The sequence below is a fragment of the Aethalodelphis obliquidens genome, unplaced genomic scaffold (assembly GCF_003676395.1).
Source record: "Aethalodelphis obliquidens isolate GAN/ISIS:26980383/991018 unplaced genomic scaffold, ASM367639v1 scaffold40, whole genome shotgun sequence".
Taxonomy (NCBI): Eukaryota; Metazoa; Chordata; class Mammalia; order Artiodactyla; family Delphinidae; genus Aethalodelphis; species Aethalodelphis obliquidens.
Window position 1 is genome coordinate 14,114,363 of NW_020837984.1, and position 21,283 is coordinate 14,135,645.

Here is a 21,283-nt window from a genome sequence, read left to right on the forward strand (position 1 = left end):
AGACTTTCTACTCCCAAATCAGCTTGTGCTTCCAAAGTACAAATTTTCTTATTCATGTAATACACTTGGAATAAATATCTCCCTAACTGAAGCAAGGACTTGCACCTACAGGCATCACTCTCAGAAAACGGCAACTTAAATTCAATGACATAAAAGCACTTTTGAACACCTTGCTTAACAAGATATGCAGACATGACCTAGATCACAGACTTGACACATCTGGTTAAAAGCAATCTAGCTGTAGGCAAAGACTATTAAATCTTATTGAAATGAAAACTGAATGCAATTTAGCTGACCAATCAAATTATTAAAGTTCCTATGTCTGGTTGAATTTATGTTCTTACAAATAAAAAATTTTACATTTTTTGAGGTATAGTTGACCTGCAATATTATATTAATTTCAAGAAGAAATTTTGCTTTTACATATTTTTTCACTTGACAACTTCAATATTCTGATGAAACCCTAGACATTGGAATTTATCAATATTAAGTGTTCAAATTCCTTCTCAAAATTTTATACCTTCTGAAACAGAATCCATCTACAACGCTACTTAAGTTTCATTTAAAAATCTTTTCTTATAACCCAAGTTACAAATTATCATCGTTAAAGATTCAAATAACACAAGTCCTACAGAATGAACTGTGAAAAATCTCCTTTTTCTACCTCCACACAGGAGATAACCACCATTAACCCCACACACTGTCCCAATCCTTCAGCTATGAATTTTTCTACATATACGAACTCAGATGTACATGGTTTTAGAGGTTTTGTTTTTTTTAACCAAATATGATAATATATTATCATAAATATGATAATATACATATTGCTCTGTAGTTTTTTCTCTTAAGATGCTGGAGATCTTTCTATATCAGTACAACCCATCTACCCCAGTCTACGGAACGTTGCATAATAAAAATAGTCCATAATAGATTTTTCATATTTTACCTAGCCATTTACCTATTTATTGAGGTTTTTCTAACTCTTTGTAATTATAAACAATTCTGCTATTAAGGTTATACACACCAACTATACACTTGCCATAAAACACAGTCAATACTATAATTATAGAGGCACATCCTACAGGTAAGATTCCTTTAAAAGAAGAAATATTTGAGATAACATTTCCTACAATCCTAAAAACACAAAGAAAAAGTTATATGGAGTGACACATGAGAAATTTCAATTATTTGTGTGTTTTTTTAATTGTTCAAAATCTTTTTCCTATTTACAAAATGCTGGTTCAAGTGCCTCCTACTTTGTTGTAAATAAATGGGGCCACTGGAAGGAGCTCTGTAACACTTCTCTCTTGCATGTTTAACATCCTGGAACTCAAAGCACTGTTTAAACACTGACATCTCTAATTATACACTCCCTCACAGTCTACCTATATCATCATCTTTCCCGAGAAAAAGCATGCACTTTCTGCTCACACACCTTTAAACATTCCATCTCTCCCACTTCTCTCTCATCAATCACATCAGACCACAATTTTTCTTCATGCTGCCAAGCCAGCCCCTCTGGGCCCATTATACTCTCACCCCTGTGTCCCTGAGCACTCCTATAGTGAAGTCCATCCATTTCAGGTCATCCATTTATCTCAGGTCCACTTTCATGGGGGCCCTCCCAACTGCTGACCAATCCTGCTAATTCACTGCTTGTCTAAATTTTACACTTCCCCCAGATATTATTCTAAAGTCTAGAATCTAGACTACTCTCAAACCCCCATTTCTCTCTTCCCAGCCTCTTTCTCATTTTCAGTAGATTCTTCCTTTATAGAATTGAAGCCTTCTTCTTCATCTTAACAGTATAATACCCTATAAGCCTATCCTTCCTATAGACTGAAAATAGAGAAACATATTCCGCACATATTCCCTGAACCAGCCTCTCCTGCTTGTAACTATTGGTAAGAGATTCCTCAATTTTGTAAATATAGAACTTTTTGTTAACATCAAAATATTTTGAGGATCCTACACAATAGAGGGTTGAATTTTTATTATCCAATGATCTAGATCAACTTTTAGTCAATTTACAGACAATGCTTAGAGTATGAATCAATCAGCGAACACCTGGCATTAATTTCACAGCTTACACATCAGGAACTCAACTTTTCAACTCTACCAGGGACCTCAGTTTCACAATACTCTCTCTTTTGTTGGTATACATGCTCTCCTCAACACTAACTCAAATCCTTCTGCCTTCATATACGCAGCTTCTCTAACGATTTCTTTATGGCTAAATGCAATTAACTTGTCTCTGCAATATTAAACATGAATGACCTTTTTCTACTCTTGCAGACTCTGTCCAATGCAATATACCACTTTGGAATTCTTCTGCCTCTAACCACTATTCTTTGGCCTCTTTTCCTGGCACTTTTATTTCTTCTTTCAAACCCACTAGCAGTAGTTCTCAATTTATTTCTGACTCCATTCACTGTTGGGCAGAACGTGCCATCAGTGGTATCTCTCACATTGCACTAGTTCTCTACCAGCTGGCAGCATTCCTCAGCTAAGAGTCCTATCCTAACATCTGGAACATTCTTGGCCTAACCAGTCTCAGAATGTCTATTCATTCCACTTGTAGTCTAGAACATGGCAATGAAGAAGGACTGTGTATTATCACCCACACCTGTTATATGTGTAGTCACTGTTTCCTCCAATCAGACAGCAATTCCCTGAAGGCAATTCCTTTGTTTTAGTCATCTCTCCAAAAGGCAGAGTGCCAAGTACAAAGTGATCACTTCAAATATCTTCATTATTTTTTCTTTTATCAATATTTTTTATTGAAGTATAGTTGACTTACAATGTGTTAATTTCTGTTGTACAACAGTGATTCTTTCATGTATGTATATATCTATAATATCTATATATTATATAGATAATATCTATATATTATCTATATAATATCTTCTAATACTTTCTAGGTACCTAAAATGTACAGTCAAAAATTCCCAAATAGGACGGGCGCGAGCCGCGGCCAACAGCCCACACCCCACAGACAGGCATGAGACGCTAAGGCTGCTGCTGCCGCCACCAAGAAGCCTGTGTGCGAGCACAGGTCACTATCCACACCTCCCTTCTGGGGTGCCTGTGCAGCCCGCCAATGCCAAGGTCCCAGGATCCAGGGACAACTTCCCTAGGAGAACGCACAGCGCGCCAAGGCTGGTGCAACGTCCCGCTGGCCTCTGCCGCCGCAGGCTCGCCCCGCATCCGCACCCCTTCTTCCCCCTGGCCTGAGTGAGCCAGAGTCCCCGAGTCAGCTCCACCTTTAACCCCGTCCTGTCTGAGCAAAGAACAGACGCCCTCCTGCGACCTACATGCAGAGGCGGGGCCAAATCCAAAGCTGAGCCCCAGGAGCTGTGCGAACAAAGAAGAGAAAGGGAAATCTCTCCCAGCAGCCTCAGGGGCAGCGGATTAAATCCCCGCAATCAACTTGATGTACCCTGCATCTGTGGAATACCTGAATAGACAACGAATCATCCCAAATTGAGGAGGTGGACTTTGAGACCAAGATTTATTATTTTTTACCCTTTTCCTCTTTTTGTGAGTGTGTATGTGTATTCTTCTCTGTGAGGTTTTGTCTGTATAGCTTTGTTTTCACCATTTGTCCTAGGGTTCTATCCGTCCGTTTCTTTTTTTTTTTTTTCACTTTTTAAAAAAATTTTTTTCTTCTTAATTATTTTTTATTTTAATAACTTTATTTTATTTTATCTTACTTTATTTTATTTTATTTTATAAGGCTCTTGGTGCTGCAGCCAGGAGTCAGTGCTGTGTCTCTGAGGTGGGAGACCCAACTCCAGGACACTGGTCCACAAGAGACCTCCCAGCTCCACATAATATCAAATGGCGAAAATCTCCCAGAGATCTCCATCTCAACACCAGCACCCAGCTTCACTCAACGACCAGCAAGCTACACTGCTGGACACCCTATGCCAAACGACCAGCAAGACAGAAACACAACCCCACCCATTAGCAGAGAGGCTGCTTAAAATCATAAGTCCACAGACACCCCAAAACACACCACCAGACGTCGACCTGCCCACCAGAAAGACAAGATCCAGCCTCATTCACCAGAACACAGGCACTAGTCCCCTCCACCAGGAAGCCTACATAACCCACTGAACCAACTTTAGCAACTGGGGACAGACACCAAAAACAACGGGAACTACGAACCTGCAGCCTGTAAAAAGGAGACCCCAAACACAGTAAGATAAGCAAAATGAGAAGACAGAAAAACACACAGCAGATGAAGGAGCAAGATAAAAACCCACCAGACCTAACAAATGAAGAGGAAATAGGCAGTCTACCTGAAAAAGAATTCAGAATAATGATAGTAAACATGATCCAAAATCCTGGAAAAAGAGAAAAAGCAAGAAACATTAAACAAGGACCTAGAAGAACTAAAGATGAAACAAGCAACGATGAACAACACAATAAATGAAATTAAAAATACTCTAGATGGGATCAATAGCAGAATAACTGAGGCAGAAGAACGGATAAGTGACCTGGAAGATAAAATAGTGGAAATAACTACTGCAGAGAGGAATAAAGAAAAAAGAATGAAAAGAACTGAGGACAGTCTCAGAGACCTCTGGGACAACATTAAATGCACCAACATTAGAATTCTAGGGGGCCCAGAAGAAGAGAAAAAGAAAGGGACTGAGAAAATATTTGAAGAAATTATAGTTGAAAACTTTCCTAATATGGGAAAGGAAATAGTTAATCAAGTCCAGGAAGCGCAGAGTGTCCCATACAGGATAAATCCAAGGAGAAACATGTGAAGACACATATTAATCAAACTATCAAAAATTAAATACAAAAAAACCATATTAAAAGCAGCAAGGGAAAAGAAACAAATAACACACACGGGAATCCCCATAAGGTTAACAGCTGATCTTTCAGCAGAAACTCTTCAAGCCAGAAGGGACTGGCATATGTCTATATTTAAAGTGATGAAGGAGAAAAACCTGCAACCAAGATTACTTTACCCAGCAAGGATATCATTCAGATTTGATGGAGAAATTAAAGCCTTTACAGACAAGCAAAAGCTGACAGAGTTCAACACCACCAAACCAGCTTTACAACAACTGCTAAAGGAACTTCTCTAGGCAAAAAAAAAAAAGAAGGTAAAGACCTACAATAACAAACCCAAAACAATTTAGAAAATGGGAATAGGAACATACATATCGATAATTACCTTAAATGTAAACGGACTAAATGCTCCCACCAAAAGACACAGATTGGCTGAATGGATACAAAAACAAGACCCATATATTTGCTGTCTACAAGAGACCCACTTCAGACCTAGAGACACATACAGACTGAAAGTAAGGGGATGGAAAAATATATTTCATGCAAATGGAAACCAAAAGAAAGCTGGAGTAGCAATTCTCATATCAGACAAAATAGACTTTAAAATAAAGACTATCAGAAGAGACAAAGAAGGACACTACATAATGATCAAGGGATCGATACAAGAAGAAGATATAACAATTGTAAATATTTATGCACCCAACATAGGAGCACCTCAATACATAAGGCAAATACTAACAGCCATAAAAGGGGAAATCAATGGTAACACATTCATAGTAGGGGACTTTAACACCCCACTTTCACCAATGGACAGATGATCCAAAATGAAAATAAATAAGCAATCACAAGCTTTAAATGATACATTAAACAAGATGGACTTAATTGATATTTATAGGACATTCCATCCAAAAACAACAGAATACACATTCTTCTCCAGTGCTCATGGAACATTCTCCAGGATAGATCATATCTTGGGTCACAAATCAAGCCTTGGTAAATTTAAGAAAATTGAAATTTTATCAAGTATCTTTTCCGACCACAATGCCATGAGACTAGATATCAATTACAGGAAATGCTCTGTAAAAACTACAAACACATGGAGGCTAAACAATACACTACTTAATAACGAAGTGATCACTGAAGAAATCAAAGAGAAAATTTAAAAATATCTAGAAACAAATGACAATGGAGACACGATGACCCAAAATCTATGGGATGCAGCAAAAGCAGTTCTAAGAGGGAAGTTTATAGCAATACAATTCTACCTTAAAAAACAAAAACATCTCGAATAAACAACCTAACCTTGCACCTAAAGCAATTAGAGAAAGAAGAACAAAAAAACCCCAAAGTTAGCAGAAGGAAAGAAATCATAAAGATCAGATCAGAAATAAATAAAAAAGAAATGAAGGAAACGATAGCAAAGATCAATAAAACTAAAAGCTGGTTCTTTGAGAAGATAAACAGAATTGATAAACCATTAGCCAGACTCATCAAGAAAAAAAGGGAGAAGACTCAAATCGATAGAATTAGAAATGAGAAAGGAGAAGTAACAACTGACACTGCAGAAATACAAAAGATCATGAGAGATTACTACAAGCAACTCTATGCCAATAAAATGGACAACCTGGAAGAAATGGACAAATTCTTAGAAATGTACAACCTGCCAAGACTGAATCAGGAAGAAATAGAAAATATGAACAGACCAGTCACAAGCACTGAAATTGAAACTGTGATTAAAAATCTTCCAACAAACAAAAGCCCAGGACCAGATGGCTTCACAGGCGAATTCTATCAAACATTTAGAGGAGAGCTAACACCTATCCTTCTCAAACTCTTCCAGAGTATAGCAGAGGGAGGAACACTCCCAAACTCATTCTATGAGGCCACCATCACCCTGATACCAAAACCAGACAAGGATGTCACAAAGAAAGAAAACTACAGGCCAATATCACTGATGAACAAAGATGCAAAAATCCTCAACAAAATACTAGCAAACAGAATCCAACAGCACATTAAACGGATCATACACCATGATCAAGTGGGGTTTATTCCAGGAATGCAAGGATTCTTCAATATACGCAAATCAATCAACGGGATACACCATATTAACAAATTGAAGGAGAAAAACCATATGATCATCTCAATAGATGCAGAGAAAGCTTTCGACAAAATTCAACACCAAATTATGATAAAAACCCTGCAGAAAGTAGGCATAGAGGGAACTTTCCTCAACATAATAAAGGCCATATACGACAAACCCACAGCCAACATCATCTTCAATGGTGAAAAACTGAAAGCATTTCCACTAAGATCAGGAACAAGACAAGGTTGCCCACTCTCATCATTCTTATTCAAAATAGTTTTAGAAGTTTTAGCCGCAGCAATCAGAGAAGAAAAGGAAATAAAAGGAATCCAAATTGGAAAAGAAGAAATAAAGCTGTCACTGTTTGCAAATGACATGATACTATCCATAGAGAATCCTAAAGATGCTACCAGAAAACTACTACAGCTAATCAATGAATTTGGTAAAGTAGCAGGATACAAAATTAATACACAGAAATCTCTGGCATTCCTATACACTAATGATGAAAAATCTGAAAGTGAAATTAAGAAAACACTCCCATTTACCACTGCAACAAAAAGAATAAAATATCTAGGAATAAACCTACCTAAGGAGACAAAAGACCTGTATGCAGAAAATTATAAGACACTGATGAAAGAAACTAAAGATGATACAAATAGATGGAGAGACAGACCATATTCTTGGATTGGAAGAATCAACATTGTGAAAATGACTCTACTATCCAAAGCAATCTACAGATTCAATGCAATCCCTATCAAACTACCACTGGCGTTTTTCACAGACCTAGAACCAAAAATTTCACAATTTGTATGGAAACACAAAAGACCCCGAGTAGCCAAAGCAATCTTGAGAACGAAAAACAGAGCTGGAGGAATCAGGCTCCCTGACTTCAGACTATACTACAAAGCTAAAGTAATCAAGACAGTATGGTACTGGCACAAAAGCAGAAACATAGATCAATGGAACAGGATAGAAAGCCCAGAGATAAACCCACGCACATATGGTCACCTTATCTTTGATAAAGGAGGCAGGACTGTACAGTGGAGAAAGGACAGCCTCTTCAATAAGTGGTGCTGGGAAAATTGGACAGGTACATGTGAAAGTATGAGATTAGAACACTCCCTAACACCATACACAAAAATAAGCTCAAAATGGATTAAAGACCTAAATGTAAGGCCAGAAACTATCAAACTCTTAGAGGAAAACATAGGCAGAACACTCTACGACATAAATCACAGCAAGATCCTCTTTGACCCACCTCCTAGAGAAATGGAAATAAAAGCAAAAATAAACAAATGGGACCTAATGAAACTTCAAAGCTTTTGCACAGCAAAGGAAACCATAAACAAGACCAAAAGACAACCCTCAAAATGGGAGAAAATATTTGCAAATGAAGCAACTGACAAAGGATTAATCTCCAAAATTTACAAGCAGCTCAATAACAAAAAAACAACCCAATCCAAAAATGGGCAGAAGACCTAAATAGACATTTCTCCAAAGAAGATATACAGACTGCCAACAAACACATGAAAGAATGCTCAACATCACTAATCATTAGAGAAATGCAAATCAAAACTACAATGAGGTATCATCTCACACTGGTCAGAATGGCCATCATCAAAAAATCTAGAAACAATAAATGCTGGAGAGTGTGTGGAGAAAAGGGAACCCTCCAGCACTGTTGGTGGGAATGTGAATTGGTACAGCCACTATGGAAAACAGTATGGAGGTTCCTTAAAAAACTAAAAATAGAACTACCATATGACCCAGCATTCCCACTGCTGGGCATATACCCTGAGAAAACCATAATTCAAAAAGAGTCATGTACCAAAATGTTCACTGCAGCTCTATTTACAATAGCCAGGACATGGAAGCAACCTAAGTGTCCATCAACAGATGAATAGATAAAAATGTGGCACATATATACAATGGAATATTACTCAGCCATAAAAAAACAAAATTGAGTTATTTGTAGTGAGGTGGATGGACCTAGAGTCTGTCATACAGAGTGAGGTAAGTCAGAAAGAGAAAGACAAATACCATACGCTAACACATATATATGGAATCTAAGAAAAAAAAAATGGTACTGATGAACCTAGTTGCAGGGCAGGAATAAAGATGTAGACATAGAGAATGGACTTGAGGACACGGGGTGGGAGGGGGAAGCTGGGGCGAAGTGAGAGTAGCACCGACAGATATACACTACGGAATGTAAAATAATTAGCTAGTGGGAAGCCGCAGCATAGCAGAGGGAGATCAGCTCGGTGCTTTGCGATGACCTAGAGGGGTTGGATAGGGAGGATGGGAGGGAGGCTCAAGAGGAAGTGGATATGAGGACATATGTATGCATATGGCTGATTCACTTTGGTGTACAACAGAAACTAACACAGTATTGTGAAGCAATTATACTCCAATAAAGATTGAAAACAAAAACAAAAACAAAAACTCTTTCCCACCTTCTACTGCTCATTACCAGGACCTATTAACTTTCCCCTTTCCAGGGAACACAACTGAGGAAATGCTCATTAAGCAATAATTCTTTCCTTTCACAACTACTTTATACCCAGTATGATTTCTAAGAATATGTTAACACTAGTAGTTTTATGATTTATCCTAGAAGCCAGTCTTAGCATCCCTCAACCAGCCCCAAAGCTATTACACCGTATAATTACAAAAAAAATTTTAAGGATTCATTTCAGGGTATTTTTTAATTGCAGCTCTCTTACTGTTTTTAAATATTATCTCATTTACAAAAATATCATTTATATACACCATTGGACCAGAAGGGTATAATCCTACATTTATAAAAAAACAGCAAAATCTGTTAAGAGCTGTGCGTAACTTAAGTGAATTGACACTCTCTCACTGAAGCCAAAGGTAAAACAGATTAAAAAGGACAAAGTATTCCAAAGAACCAAGAATAAGAGGAAGACAAAATAAATTTTAAAAATAGATACACTATTTTTCTCTGGAAGATTCATAATGCTTACTAGCATATTAAAAGTTCCAAAAAGTCCTGCAATTAAAAAAAAAGCCAGGTCAACACTGTTCAGTCTGTGGCTTCTCAAATTTATTTGACCATAAAATCTTTTTTTTCCCCTCAGTAAGATATTAACATCCCGATACAACCTGATAAATATAATAACAGTTTTAACAGTATCTCTGATTGGAAAAAGCTATCAAAAAGAATTGTTAGTCCTCATTCTTCTGCTTCAACACTCTGCAATGTTGAAACGAAATCTTTTAGAAAAACTTGAACCAGCAGCAGGTAATCAGAAAGTAAATCTCTAAATTTTCCCATCTAATCTCATTCCTACTCAATTTCTCTGCCTAGAAATTTTATGTCAATAATTAAGATGTGGGAGGAAAATAAGGACAAATCTTTGTCTTCTTAACAGTTAACTTTCAGAATTTACATTGAAGAGGAAAGAAATTCTGAACCCTATTCCTGGAATCATGTAAAACTGGTCCAGGTTAAAAGCAGGACCTTAGAAATGCCTCAAATACTACTTCTTTTTTTTTTTTTTAACGTCTTTATTGGCGTATAATTGCTTTACAATGGTGTGTTAGTTTCTGCTTTATAACAACGTGAATCAGTTACACATATACATATATTCCCATAACTAGTTCTTTATTTCTTGTTTATCACCTGTTTCCTCAGCAGCATAACATGGTGGAATGGGGATGATGACTCTGTGAAAACGCCTAACAACTAATCACCACCCTGAAAGCCTCACCCTTATCTGAACCTTTTCTAAACCAGATCTGATTTTTTCTTTTATAGTACTGTACTTTGACTTCTGTTTTTCCTGGAACAAGATAAAGAAATGATCTGCAACCAGAAAGCCAGGTACTTGACTAGGTGCACACCGCATCATTCAGTAACAGTTAATTACCAAACAAGCACACTGGGGATTGCAAATTCATTACCTCACAGCTCCAAACTAAATTATGTCTTTTGTAAAACCACTCTACTACCTAGACACTGCAAAAGTGTAACTGATTCTAAAGCCAGCTCTACCACTAATAATTTCAGCAGGCTATTTATAATTGTTTCTGTGTGCTTTTTTTTCAATCTACTCTAAATTTAAACTTGCTCTTCATTTCAGAAGCTGAAATTAACATAAAGTTAAATGCAGGAAAAATAGACACTAATGAGTACAAGCTACTCCTGCTCAGTTCCTCTTGCAAAAGGCTACAAAGAATGTTTCCCAGGTAGCTTCAATTCTATTACAATCATACTTCCCTTAAAAAAAAGTGTTCTTGGGACTTCCCTGGTGGCACAGTGGTTAAGAATCCACCTGCTAATGCAGGGGACAGGGGTTCAAGCCCTGGTCCGGGAAGATCCCACATGCCTCGGAGCAACTAAGCCCGTCTGTCACAACTACTGAGCCTGCGCTCTAGAGCCCGCGAGCCACAACTACTGAGCCCGCGTGCTGCAACTACTGAAGCCCCAGTGCTGCAATTACTGAAGCCCGCGCGCCTAGAGCCTGTGCTCGTCAACAAGAGAAGCCTCACCGCAATGAGAAGCCCGCGCACCACAACGAAGAGTAGCCCCCAGTCGCCTCAACTAGAGAAAGCCCGTGCTCAGCAACAACGACCCAACACAGCCAAAAATAAATAAATTAAATAAATAAAATTTTTTTAAAAAGTGTTCTTTCTTCCAGGGGTAAGGTCAGTTGTAAATTTCAATAAGGAAGGTAAGAATTCAATTCTTTTTACTGACAATAGCCAAGTTAATACGAATTTTAGAGCATATCAGTCATTTCAGATATAATTCTGACAATTATAACTTTAACTCACACTTTTATCTAATTATTAAAACGACTAAGTCTCAAAACATGGACTAAAAGGGCCTAACTTTATGTTTTAACTGTTCTAGGTAAAACATTCATTAAAGGTAGACCAATATTTCTCATACGTAAGTGTTTCAAATGGGTGCACATGCAAGTAATAAATGATGTACGATCTCTCTCCACGGTCACTTCCAGGCCCATTCACCAAGGCTTTGATTAGCAATGGCTTCTGTTGAGATGGGGGGAGGCAGGAAGTAAGATCATATGAAATGTCATTGTCGTAGCTCTAGCTATAGTTCTATTTTCTGCTGGGCGTGCCCGAAAGAAAGCAACTAAAATTAAATATTTTTTAAAAGGTAAATCCTGGAAGAATGCGAGATAAATTCAAGAGACCTCACCTGATGTTCCACAGGTTGCCTCCCTCACCTGCTGGACTCTTTTGAAGTCACTCCCCTCCACCCCTCAGTTCCCTCAGCCCTCGCTCCTTTTCCAACTCAGACAGTGCTCTTCGCTCCTGGTTCCCTTCTTGGCGCAAAGCCTCCTTCGGCCCCCCCAGATCCCTTCTAGGGCCCGCCCTCCTCTCAGGTGCCGTCCTAGGTCCCCGCTCCAGCTCCCAGAGGCCGGCCCCCGCCCCCAGCACCCGCAGGCACCGCGGGACACCCCCGCCCAACACCCTGACTTCGCACCCTCCACACTCCCGCTCCCGCCGGTTCCACCGGCCTCAGCGACGCCCGCACCGCACCCCAGCACCACCCCGCAACACGCCCCCCGCCCGCGGCCCCCTTACCGCACATGATGTAGGAGGCACGGCCTGCAAGGCAAGCGGCGAGCGGCTGGCGAGTTCGAGAGAGCACACAAGCCTTTTGGGCGGTCAGCAGGCTTGGGGGCCAGGGGGTCGCCGACACGACTCCCTCACGGATGCCACGGCCGAGGCAATGAAACCCGTCCCGTCCTCCCGGGCTTGCCAGCAACTGCTGCTGGGCCCCGCCCCCCGGCGCACACCGCGCCGCCGCCGCCACCGCCCGCAGGTCCCATTGGGCCGCGTCCGCGCCGCTCAAGCGCAGGTCCCACCTCCCCGCACAGCCCCGCCCCTCACCGCCCCAGAGCCCACGCAGGCGCTGGCCTGCTGGCGGCTGAGACGTGGCACCGGCTCGCGGCCGCATCCGCTTGAGGTTCCTGGAGCCGCCCGACCACCGGGCGCGCAGCGGGAGGCACTGCCCTGCGGGAGGGAAAGAACTGGGAGGCTGGCAGGGAACGATGGAGAGATTAGCAAAGAGGATGGTATTGTTACCAAAGCAAATAGCGTTGGGGCACGCGCCTAAAGCAGTCCAAGGCCCCAAGCTCCGGCGCCCCACCAAGCGGGGAGAGAGGAGGAAGAAAGAAGGATACCTGATCCTAGGGGACAAACAAAGTCAGGGTGGAAAGAGGACATAAGCTTGTAAAAAAAATTGGAAAGAATTGAGTGAGATGAGGGAAGAGAGGTACCAATCAGGTCTGGCCAGTCTTTCTCGTGACAGCGATTCAGTTCCCGACTTTAGCTCTAAGTAAGATTCTTGGCCTCGAAAGCCTTCCGCTCCCCATTCCCACCCCCATCCACTGCCTCCATAACCCCCAGTTTTTTCCAGAGGGGGAGTGGGTCGAATGTAAGGCTCAACTATCCAACACTAGCCGCCTGGGCTTAAACGCTGCTGGCCCATACTTCTGATGGCCCACGTCTCAGACAGTAGGAATTGCCTGGATTTGACAGCCTTCCATTGGACTCATGAACTATTAATCCTATGAATTAATGCACAAGTCCTGCCAAGAGAGACTTAATCAGAGAGAGATGATGTTTCTGAAAATTTATTACCTGAGCATTTGCTTTAATATTTAAATGCTATTTTTAGTCAAATGTAGATGGTTATTATAACGCTATTAATGGCCCAAGACTAGAATCAAATAAAAACTTGCCTGACGTACAGAACATTGCATGGTCTTCTGATCCCAGATGTCTGGTCTTACCTCACACTACTGCTCTCTTCTTACTCCACCTTTCAGCCGTTTACACTCTAACAACCCTGAACAGGTAGTTTCCCAACAGGTCCAACGTTCTCAAATCTTTTGCACATATTGGTTACTCTTTGGGGAATCCCCACCCCACCTCTGCTTAAATGCTACTTCTTGGGGAAAACCCTTTTTGTCTTCCCCCAGAGAGGCTGGAGGACAGTCGTTAACCTCTCATTCTTTGAGCTGCCTCCTTTAAAGCAATATGCTTCAATATTTTATGATTTTTTAATATGTTTCCCTACAAAGCTAAGTTTCTTGAGAGTAGAACAAGTCTTTGCATACCCAACACCTGGTATAAACTCTAGCACAAAGTAAGGGATCAAAAATGTTTTTGAAGGAGTGAAAAAAGTCATACGTTCTTAGCAGAATTGACTTTCTATGGCTGGTTATCTGATCAAATGAGCAAAGGGCTTTCCAGCTTTTCTTAGAGGGAAAAAGATGCCATTTTAGCATGTGTTCGGAAAAGATGAAAACGCTAATTCAAAAAGATACATGCACCCCAATGTTCAAAGCAGCACTATTTACAATAGCCAAAGCATGGAAGCAGCCTAAATGTCCACCGACAGATACAAGGATAAAGAAGATGTGGTATATACATATACAATGGAATACTACTCAGCCATAAAAAGGAATGAAATAAGGCCATTTGCAGCAACATGGATGGTCCTATAGATTATCAAACTAAGTGAAGTCAGACAAAGACAAATAACACTTATACGTGGAATCTAAAAAAATGATATAAATGAGCTTATTTACAAAACAGAAATAGACTCACAGACATAGAAAACAGCCTATGGTTACCAAAGGGGAAATGGGGGGAGGGATAAATTAGGATTTGAGAATTAACATATACACACTACTATATATAAAATAGATAACCAACAAGGACCTACTGTATGGCACAGGGAACTAGATTCAATAACTTGTAATAACCTATAATAGAAAAGAATCTGAAAAAGAATATATATAGGGCTTCCCTGGTGGCGCAGAGGTTGAAAGTCCACCTGCCAATGCAAGGGACACGGGTTCGTGCCCCGGTCCGGGAAGATCCCACATGCCGCGGAGCGGCTGGGCCCGTGAGCCATGGCTGCTGAGCCTGCGCATCCGGAGCCTGTGCTCTGTAATGGGAGAGGCCACAACAGTGAGAGTCCCATGTACCGCAAAAAAAAAAAAAAAGAAAATATATATATATATATATATATATATATATATCTGAATATACATATAAAACTGAATCGCTTTGCTGTACACCTGAAACTAACACAACATTGTAAACCAACTATACGTCAAAAAAAAGTTGTTTGTTTTCAAAAAAACAAGAGAGAAAGAAAAAGATGCCCTTTTATAAGTGTCCTGAAAGAAAGGAAAATGTCACATTTAACTAATGAAAGTACTCACCTGCAAGCCCTTTAATATTTCAGGCCCTTAAACAGGTTCCTAAATTACCTAGAGCAAAGTTAAAAACCAGTAAATTGTTTGTTACTAGACAACACATTTTTTAATTCAAGAGGCAAAAAAAAGTCTCTGTGTGTGTATGTGTTAGCCTCAGAACCCTCATCTAAGAGGTTCTGGTAGAACCTTAGTGATATTGCCAAGAAGTGAAGGTATGATTCCAAAGTTTGAACAATACTTTTGTGCATCACCAGAAAACTTGTTGATGGAACAAAGAAAATGTTAGTGGTATCACCAAAGTGCTCATGCTCAAACTATAATAATCTATGAACACTTACTTTCCTCTTCTGCTTTCTACTCCATCATGACTATCAATTTGTCTTGTCCACCTCCATTCTACAGCTATTTCGGAAGGTGCTTATGCACCAGTTTCAAGGAAGAAACTTTGAAGGTCAATATTTTCCCAGCCCAAGCTTGAACAACCTCACCAACCCACTGCAACAAAGAGCCTTTGTAAACATGTGCCAATCAAGACACTGATACGGAAGAACTTTGTCTGACCTCCATCTATACATAGCTTTGCTTTAGCTGGACCTTTGGGGATAAGGGCTGGAGGAGAAGAAAATAAATGTCCTATGAAGGAAAGGAGACATCTGGGTCTGATTCAAACATCCAAGGAAATGGAAAAGATTTTCTCTCCTGAACAAAAGTTCTGAACTAATAATAATAATAATGATGGTAACGGGGTGTAATTCATTGTCTTTTTATGTAAGTCCATTTCCCTGTTCATGGGATTAGTCCTGTTGAATATGATGGTTCTCAGCCTTCTCCCTGCCATGCAGCCTGAAGGCCATCAGGGATTCCATTGCCATTGCTAAAGAAACGAAGAACCATAATTGAAATAGCTTTATAAGATTTTTAAATGCCCCCATATTTGTGATTTTTGTTATCCCTTATCTGGATTACAATAATAAGTATTGATAGCAATAAAATTATTAAAAAGGCCTCGGTACAAACTTCCAGTTATAAAATAAATAAGTCCTGGGGACGTAATGTACAGGATGGTGACTATAATTAATGATACTGTATTGTATATTTGAAAGTTGCTAAGAGAGTAGATCTTAAAAGTTCTCCTCACTATGTGTGGTGATGGATGTTAACTAGACTTAGTGTGGTGATCATTTCGCTATATATACATCAATCATGCTGTACATCTGAAACTAATATAATGTTATATGTCAATTATCTCATTTTAACATACATACATTTTATCTCATATATCTCTCATAATATACATACATATCTCATTTTAATATACATACATACATACATCTCATTTTAATTATACATACATACATACATCTCATTTTAATTATACATACATTTTAAAAGCCCTGTGCATTACAAGAATATGGGAAGCAGGGGCATATATATCCCACATCTTATGGAGTTATATGGAGAAGTGTACTTCAGTGGACAGAGAAGATGTCAAAGGAAAAAGAAGTAGGTTGAGCCACGAAGGCCTTTGAGAAGGAAGCAATGAACAGGAGAAGGCACCAGTCAGGGCCTCAGAAAGACCCCTTAAGTAAACCCCTTTGATTCCACCACTACCCCAGTTCATCCTAGACACTTTCACACCAGAGTGATTTTTCAAAAACACAGATCAGATCCTGTTTCTCCCTGCTTCCAATTCAGTGGGTATCCTTCACCTGAAGGATTAAGTCCAGACTCCTATGCACACACCCTTGGTAATTCAGATCTCACTCCCATCGGTTTTATCAGCATCATCTCCCATCACTGTATTCAAGCATTTAACGGTCTAGCTATACTTTAACCTATTGGCAGTTCCCTAAAGAAGAATCCTATCTTAAACTTTGCATCTGTGTATTTGCCCTTTTTAAAAGGAAGCATTAAGAAGGGAATCAAATGTTAAATAGTTAGGGCTTGACTACAGAGGACTAGTCACTCACAAAATAGGATTATAAGGGAACCAGAAAGTTCCCTTGTGCAAAATTACCTCCACTCCTTGCCTATCACATTGCCTAAACTCCACCTGTACATATATATTCAAGGCAGAACACCTCTCCCTCCCCACGGAGATCTACATTAAGTCATTATCATCTATTACACTTTAGAGTGTAACTATGAGATTATTTTCATTTGGATACCAGGTGTGAAAAAGTCACTGAGGAAATGCAAGCTTTGATGGGGATAAAATAAAGATAATTCTGAAATTAGAAGGAAGGCAGACCTGGACAGATTACCTTGGTTGATGACACTGGTCAAGAAAGGGACAATATAAGGGCATGTGGAACTAAGTATGGTAATGCCAGAGAAAGGAGGCCAAATTATGGAAGCAGGAATCAGAAATAAGTTGGTGCTGAAGGCAAACTTTATCCACTGTGATGGCTGATTTTATGGGTCAATTTGGCTGCACTAGAGTGCCCAGATATTTGGTCAAATATTATATTCTGGATGTTTCTGTGAGGATGCTTTCAGATGAGGTTAACATTTAAATCAGTGGACTCAGTAAAGCACAATGAGCTCCATTACATGGATGGGCCTCATCTAGTCAACTAAAAGTCTGAATAGAACAAAAGACTGACCTCCCCAGAGCTAGAAGGAATTCTCCAGCCAAACTGGACTTGGACTGCAACGTCAGCTCTTCCCTGTCTCCACCCTGACAGCCCATCCTGCAGATTTTGGACTTGGTAGCCCCCATGATTGCATGAGCCAATTCCTTAAAATGAATTTCTCTCTCCCCTCTACTAGTTCTGTTTCTCTAGAAAGCCTGACTAACACATCCATCGAAGGGTGATCTTATTGACTTCCTCAACGTGAATATATGTATTTATTTTAAATTTCTAGAGGATAGAGCTTTCAATGACAAATAATAGAAAGTTACTCAAACTAGCTGAAGAGGGGGTACTGGCTAATTAATTGGAAAGGACAGAGATACAAACAGCTTCAGATACATCTATATCCAGGCACACAAAAAATGTTGTCAGAACTCTCTTTGATTCTCTCTGACCTCATGGACAGGGAAAAGACCCTAAAACAGCTCTGGAATCACATCTTTACAGCTTGCAGTCCAAGGGGAGAGAGGCTATTCCTCCATCCTCACCTTTTATATTTAGGCAAGGATTCTGATGGGTCTAGGGAGTCGTATGCCCCACTCTGGTGGCAAAGGTAGGACACGGTGATTGGACAGTTCCACTAGAGTCACATAGAGTCAGGAATAGGTAGAAGTTCTTCAAAGGAAAGGGCTAAAAGAATGAAGGGACACCAAGAAAACACTAACAAAAGATGTTCACTCCTCAGGCTTGAGAACAAAGGGTGCTGACTCCAACTAGAATTAATACATTCCCCAATACTCGCCTCCAGGGTGGCTCCAAATTTCCCCAGTAGGCAGAACCTGGGGCAGAGTTTTCTACCTCTGCTAGAAAGAAACTCATTCTACTGCCAAGAAATTGTCAACAAATTGGAAACCATGAGATTAACTGGTCCTATCTACTATTTCTATCCTGTAGGATGTGATCAGAGCCAAAATAGAGGTGGACCATTCAGGGAGCTGCCTAGAGTTGAAAGATGACTCCAAATGTAAGGAGACAGAAGAATACTGTTTTCTAGAGTTTCTTTCAAGTCGATTCTGCAGACTGCAAGCACCCTGTGGAATTATTATTGATAACTCTAATGTGGAGAAGCAGAGTATAAGGCTAGGGTTTCCCAAAGGGATGACGTAAATTCCCACTGGACTGGAGAGCAGCCAGCTTCATATTCCTGCATGAAAAAAATGTACACATATGCACACAGATGTGTACAAATGTACACATTTGGCCCATGATGGTCTGAAGCAAGTAAGAGATGGTCCACTAGGAAGCAGCACCTATGAAGACAAGGAATGCTTTTCCCTTTCCTGAGGTAGGAATACTCGGGAAAGGTACGAGGGTTCAGTTCCCTAATGGCAATGTGCATAGGCTCTGCACCCAGAATGTCAGGGTCCATGTTCCTGGCTTTTCCACTTAATTTCTATGGCAATGGAATATGTACTTCTCTCTGTGCCTCATGGGGACAATAATAGTTACCCATCTCATAGGATTAAATGACTTCATAAATATAAGGTGCTGAGAACAGGGTCATAGTGAATGCTCAATGAAAGTCTATTTTTATATATTTTGCTCCTTATCATTCTGTATTAGGGCTTGGTGGGGCTCATGGCAGGCACCCCAAAATATGCCTCAATGTCATATTATTTTGAATTAAAGTTACTTAAGAAATGGCTGATACAAGAGGGACTCTGACCCTCCTGTCTCCCTGAAAGCAGGAAATAAATCTTCCATGTGACAGGTGCCCTCCCTGTACTGGGAGATAGGAAGACATCCTTATCACCAGAGATAGGGAATTCAGGCCAAAAGACTACCTAAACAAACCTTGTTATTTCCTTCCTAACTCACTACCCAAGTCCAAACTGTTTAAATTCCTTACTAATTAGCACCCAAACCTAAATTTCTTTGTTCTGTCAATTCCTCTCAAATTAATTTTGTCTAAAAATATAAAAGCTAACGCTTTGGCCACTTCTTGGGTCCCATTACTATGAGACTTCTGTGTGCAAGAATTAAAATTTGTTTCTTTTTCTCCTGTTAATCTATTTTGTGTCAATTTTATTGTTAGTCCAGTCACAAGAACTCAAAAGGGGTAGAGGGGGAAATTACCCACTCCTTGACAGGCTTCACCCTAATTTTGTTTAGTGAAAAACCCTCCAGGTGCTTTGGCCAATAATCTCAGTTTCAAATACATATTGAAATGTCCCATAGTGTTTTTTTGTTTGTTTTTTTAATTTCTATTGTTTAAGACAACCAGTTTTTGTTTTTGTTTTTTTAGTTTATTTATTTTGCCTGCGCTGGGTCTTCGTTGCGGCACGTGGGCTTCTCTACTTGTGGCACGCGGGCTTAGTTGTGTTATGTGGAATCTTATTTCCCTGACCAGGGGTCGAACCCGGGCCCCCTGTGTTGGGAGCGTGGAGTCTTAACTACTGGCCCACCAGGGAAGTTCCAACAAGCTCCCTTTTGTAGAAAATCTTTCCAATAACTTGGCCTCTCTGTTCTGTGACTTCCTCTTCCAGTAACTAAATCCCCCACTCACCTCAGCCACTTATTTCGTGGCCAGACCCAAGACTTGTCATTAACTGCATCTCCTCCACAATATCAATCTCCTGTAGCTTCAGCAAGTTAATGTGCCTACCTTACGCAGTAATTCCCATAGTCTAACCTGAATTCATCTATAACGGCTCAGGAAACAAATTCTCCAACCACAATGCCTGGTTCTGTGAACCAAAAGAAGAAAAATTAAAACTTCTCTTCCCAGCATTCACAACTGCTGGAGTTCTTTCTGTTTCCATCCCTATTTTAATCTCAGTACTTTTGGGGAACAGAATTCCAAAGATGCAATGTACCTATCTTTCCTTTCCTGATATTGTCTGTGAACTGTTGACTCTGAATTCCTATAGAAAAACAAGAGAGAAGGATAATTTGCTACTTGGGCTATCTGAAAAGGCTGTACACATATGGGAGAAAGAAAACTGTCCAAATTTTTGGCATGGTACAGATTATAGATCTCTGAGTCAGGAGAAGCCAGTAGAAGGAACAAGCAGTTTCACATCTATTTTTTCAGACAGATTTTGTATCATAAGGTAAAGCCTGAGCATACTAAGGCAGTTTTTCTCAATTCAGCCTGCTCTGTCTTGTAATCAATGGAAATTTTGTCTACATTCTAGAACTTGGTTCTTCATCAGTTTTCAGCATTATGATTTTTCTTTTTTTTTTTTTTTTGGTCTTTCAGTGGGAAGTTATGTGATACTACATTGGGGGCTACTAGGCAGATACCATTTTAAAACTAAAAATTGTTTAGTGTTTTTTTTTAACAAGGTAAAAATTCAGTAAACATAGTTTCAAACATCTCATAAAAAGCTAAGCCATTTTAGAATATCTTAAAAAGATTCTCCCTATTTACTTCTGTATTAAAAAAGTAAATAAATTAGATTGGGGGGGATGTATTTTAAACTGCTTCACACATTATGCAAAGAAGGAACCATGAGAAATGAAGAACAAAAATAAAAATATCCCTGGATAAAATCCACGTGTACAGAAGATGATTCAGG

At 39.8% G+C, this 21,283-nt stretch overlaps 1 protein-coding gene across 1 annotated transcript in view; it reads right to left on the bottom strand.

Annotated features, from left to right (window-relative positions):
- The window catches only part of GFPT1 (glutamine--fructose-6-phosphate transaminase 1), a 65,745-nt gene extending 53,103 nt beyond the window's left edge, over positions 1 to 12,642 (bottom strand). The window contains exon 1 of the mRNA XM_027131895.1: positions 12,476 to 12,642. Within this exon, the coding sequence (XP_026987696.1) occupies positions 12,476 to 12,482 (7 nt within the window). The 5' untranslated portion in view covers positions 12,483 to 12,642. The remainder of the gene's footprint in view (positions 1 to 12,475) is intronic.
- Between the last annotated feature and the right edge of the window lie 8,641 nt (positions 12,643 to 21,283).